We start from the raw sequence: 5,000 nt of genomic DNA on the forward strand, positions 1-5,000 counted from the left end.
CAATGAAATTGCATGTACAGTATGCCTCACCCGTGCAAGGCGGCAGCATCCAATGGTGCCCCAAAGGAGCAGCGCAGCGGGGACGGTACCATGCTCACCGTACCTCAGTCATGGAGAAGGATTGGGGAGAGCACTGGTTAATTACTCCCCCCACCAACCTGGTGATCTGAAGGAGTCGAACCGGCAACCTTTGGCCTACAAAAGTCTGACGCCCTAACCGCTTACCCATGACTGCCCATGGTGAGGGAAGGCAGGGGTAAATAGTGGGTGGAAATGAGGGTGATGGCTATGGTGGAGAGGGTGAGAGCAGGAAAGGTGGTGGAATCTGTCTGACTTACAGTATGAATATGCGATGCATAAGAGGCTATGGAGAGGTGGGTGGAGGCGGTGATGGAGATGGTGGTGTAGATGGTGTCAGGTGGCAGAGCAGGTGGTGGCTAAGAGGTAAAGAGTCCGTGGTGCGTGCACTTGCGTGTGCGTGTCAGTACACATTGCAATTGACTCCTAGTGTGTTGTTTGCCAGAGGTAAATACTGACTGATTGCATTACATGTGAATTTGAGTCTGTGAGGCCTTTGACACGTCAGCTGATGATCATACGGTGTCTCATTAACAGAACCGGGGTTTCAGATCTGCTGGCCATTCTTGACCAAATGGTGTGTGTGCGTGTGTGCGTGTGTGCGTGCGTGTGTGTGCGCGCGCGTGTGTGTGCGCATGTGTGTGCGTGTGTGTGTGCGCGTGTGTGTGCGCGTGTGTGTGCGCGTGTGTGTGCGTGTGCGTGTGCGTGTGCGTGCGCGTGCGCGCCTGTGTGTTGGAGATTAAATGTGACCTGTCCATTTAAGTACTGCATTAGGGGTATAGGCGAGTACATTTAGGGTTTAACCCCAAAAAAATTGATACCAAATGTTTTTTTTATGGATTCCATTACTATTGGACCTGCTAAATGACATACTAAAAATCTAGTAAAATCTGACTTTGGGAAATTAGTTTTTTCAACATAGCTGCCATAGGCTTATTATAAGGGTCAAGAGACACTCCAGGTGAATAGGCCAAAAAATGTAGCTTGCTGATATCACCATGAAACTTAATCCGGTGATTACTCACATATTTGTGAGAAAAAAATGTATTGCAAGTTTTCTGAAATGTTATGTTTTAGTATGGTAATTGGACTATATCTAATTAAATATGCATTAAATTTCAAAATGCAAAAACTCAAAATCTGAAAAAGCCAAGCTCAAAATTACTCCTTTATTTTGTTTCTAGTAAGCCAGAAGATATCTTCAGAAGAGATTATGGACATCTCTTTTTGTTTTGTAGTAAATCTAAAAATATTTGTGCAGACTCACCAGCTAGCATTTAAAAAAAAAAAACATGATTATTTAACATCTCTCTTAGATAGATAATTGAGTTTTATGTTTCTCAAGTTCTTCCAGACATTCTTTGAGTCTGGTGGTATCATATCATGTATCAAGGACAAGGTCAGCTGTCCTCAAATCATAGCCTCTCCACAGAGGTGTCCTAAGGGCTGGTGCTGGGACTCCTCTTTGCCATGTACACCACATCACTGGGCCATGTTATCTGTTCTCACAGCTTCTCATACTACTGTTACACCGATGAAGCACAGTTACTTTGTGCCAGATGACTCCACGGTCACACACATTTCCGCTTGCCTCTCTGAACTATCCACAAGTATGAAGGAATGCAACCTTCAGTTGAGCCTCGCCCAAATGCACTGCTGGTGATCCCAGCCAAAGATTTAGGTTGCCATGATATCGAACTCAATATGGATTCTGCTACTGTTGCCTCAAATAAGGCCACAAGAAATCTAAGTGTCATTGTTGATGACCATCTATCATTCTCTGACCACATAGCCTCAGTTTCCCAGTCATGTCCTCTTTTTCATGCCCTAATTGAATACAAGGCCCTGACCCTTGCCTATGAAGCTACAACAGGCCCTACTCTGGCTTACCCGAAAGCTATGTTAAAGCCCTATGTCCTTTCAGGACATTGTCTGTCTCCAGTACCAACCATTTCACCTTGCCCTTACACATGTAGTGGCTCCTGTCTATTCAGTTCAGGTGCTGAAAGACCCAAAATACCTAGTGACACCATGATTCATCACTGATGATGTGCCCTGACAAACAACACATGGATATTACCATAGCAGTAGTGTCTTTATCCACCCAAACAGCACTCCAAACAAACAGATCCTGAAAACATGTTAGTTCATGCCAATGTAATTATCATGTAACCTTTATTTTAAAAAACTTTGATCTTGAAAATGACACCTTTCCTGAAGTTAGATTTTCCTAGATTTTTAGTATGTTAGTAAGGACAGCTGGATGTATTGAAATCAGTTGAAAAACCTTTTGTATCATTTTTTTTGGGGTTTGGTGCATTTTGGCCATAGATGTACTCGACTAGTAGTAATGAAAGCATGATGTGATGATGTGTTCATGTGTGTGCCAGTTGTATATAGGGCTCATGGCTTTTCACATATGATTTCTGAGCAAGTGTGTTTGTTTTGTGAAGGCAAGCACTCAAATTGTGTGTAAATTTGTGCGCTAAATTGCGTATTTTTTTTAAGCATGTGTGAGTTTGTGTGTGTGTGGCCGTGTGTGTTTGTGAATAAGTATGTGTCTGCTTCTAAATAAATGGGTTTGTTCTGTGTTTCTCTCTTGCAGGAGTCTCCAAGAAGTGGGAGTGGTCGCCATAAGAGGTAAGATGAGTAATCTGTGTGTGTGTGTGTGTGTGTAAGTGTGTGCGTGTGTGCGTGCTTGCGTGCGTGTGCGTACCTATACCTACACAGCCTAGCATCTGATCTGTTTGCATTAGAGAGGGGTATGAGAGAGGTGGGAGGGCAATAGAGTTGGTGAATATCACATCTCCTGTTCACCCGCTTGCTTGTGTGTGTCTGTATGTGTGCGTGTGTGTGTGTGCTTATTCGTGCCTGTGCAGGTGAATTGTATTTGCAAGACAGAAGGGAGGGAGAGAGAGCAGAGAAGGATGGGTGTGATGATGAGATTGTTGTAGAGACATAGTAGAGACATGTGAATGTGAGGGCTGTCACACACACCCCTTTTGGTGTGTGCCCGTGTGTGTGTGTGCCCGTGTGTGTGTGTGTGCCCGTGTGTGTGTGTGTGCCCGTGTGTGTGTGTGCCCGTGTGTGTGTGTGTGCCCGTGTGTGTGTGTGTGCCCGTGTGTGTGTGTGTGCCCGTGTGTGTGTGTGTGTGCCCGTGTGTGTGTGTGTGTGCCCGTGTGTGTGTGTGTGCCCGTGTGTGTGTGTGCCCGTGTGTGTGTGTGTGTGTGCGCCCGTGTGTGTGTGTGTGTGCGCCCGTGTGTGTGTGTGTGTGCGCCCGTGTGTGTGTGTGCCCGTGTGTGCCTGTGTGTGCCCGTGCGTGCCCGTGTGTGTGCGTGCGTGCGTGTGTGTGTGTGTGCCCGTGTGTGCCCGTGTGTGCCTGTATGTGTGTGTGTGTGGGTGGGTGTTTTGGAGCACGGGTGCAGGCCGGATTGCAGGTGTTTGCATGTGTCTCTGTGTGTAAGCCCAGCCCTCAGTCTTCAGGTTGCAGATTATCAAGGTTTTAGTCTGATTAGTTTTGGTTGCCCTGATTCAAATGTCATATGAGCGCCTTGATTTCCTAAGCTCATGACACATTTTAATCAGAGCAAATGGAACACTTACTGAAACCAAAATCTGATGACTGTTTCCCTGTAACCACAGTAATTGTTTGTGACATTCTGCAAACGTGAGGGAAAATACTGTCCGAAAAAGCCCTGAAGTCTTGGCACTAGTTATTGAGCATTGAAGGTGGGTGTTTATGTAAATGTGTGACAGTGTTTTTACAATTTTGTTAAGAGAACAAATAATAACCAACTGGCACACATTTCAGCACAATCACAATATTTCTTAGCCAACATTTTTGTAAATGTGGATTTACAAGCTTTTGTACATGTTTTTTTCTGCCACTTCCTCTGCCCTTTGGCAATTGTGTGTAAGCAAGGGTTTAGATATGTCCCGTCATTCAGCCCGGTCTTAAGCTGGCAGTCAACTCTCAAGTTCCCTTTTTTAACTCCAGCCGTACAACTTGCACACGCACACACACACACACACACACACACACACACACACACACACACACACACACACACACACACACACACCTTTTGGATTTTTTTCTTACAAAATTAAAATTTGTTTTAACCACATTCTCAAAAATCAGTGAAATACAACATGAGGAGAAATTTTAGACTCCTTCTCTCCCTGGGCCAGGGACAACTGCCCCCTCTATCCCACCCTGCCAGCTTCCCTGATGCTCCCACATCTAGTCCCTTCTCTGATCTGAGTAGCCCAACTGAGCCTCAATCTGCCAACGGACTAACCATGCCTCTCCCTGATTGGCCTGCTCTGACTGGAAGCTGGCTGCCAATTGGCTGATATCTAATGTCCGTAATAAATAGATCACCACCAGGCCTATGAGATGCCATGAAATCCCGCACTCTAGTCTCTTGAGTCTGAGTCAGAGGCCTAGGCCTTATACTGGGCCGTTTTCACTGACAGCAGGGGTAGATATTGTTGATATTAGGAGTTTAATTCAGTTTAATTCTTCACATAATCAGATAGACCACTTGATCCGACTCCCAGCATGTTGACCCATTAGTTCACTGTTAAAATGGCTGTAGATGGGTGGATGGGTGGAGGGATGGATGGGGCATTTGCCTTGTGGTAATAAACAGAGTGGAGTTTAGCCCCCGAGGGCTGTGCTGTTATGCACCCGTTATCCTCTGGAAATGCCAGCACGAACTCATAAATGATCCAATTTTTGTGTTTTTTTATTATCATTTCGATTCAGACAAGAGAGAAATAAAAGCTGTCAGCTTGCGAGGCTCAATGAGAGTAGACGCGACATGACGTGCTGCTTGAAAATCAGATACCTTTTTTTCATTCATTTTCTCTCTTTCCCTGCTTGTGTGGACAATAAAATATCCATTCCGTTATACAGT

At 45.2% G+C, this 5,000-nt stretch overlaps 1 protein-coding gene across 1 annotated transcript in view; it reads left to right on the forward strand.

The window, feature by feature from the left end:
* Positions 1–5,000, forward strand: part of pawr (PRKC, apoptosis, WT1, regulator) — a 118,352-nt gene that overhangs the window by 91,212 nt on the left and 22,140 nt on the right. Inside the window, exon 4 of the mRNA XM_063217153.1 lies at positions 2,684–2,718. Coding sequence (XP_063073223.1) covers positions 2,684–2,718 — 35 coding nt within the window. The remainder of the gene's footprint in view (positions 1–2,683; positions 2,719–5,000) is intronic.

The sequence above is a fragment of the Engraulis encrasicolus genome, chromosome 15, assembly GCF_034702125.1.
Source record: "Engraulis encrasicolus isolate BLACKSEA-1 chromosome 15, IST_EnEncr_1.0, whole genome shotgun sequence".
Taxonomy (NCBI): Eukaryota; Metazoa; Chordata; class Actinopteri; order Clupeiformes; family Engraulidae; genus Engraulis; species Engraulis encrasicolus.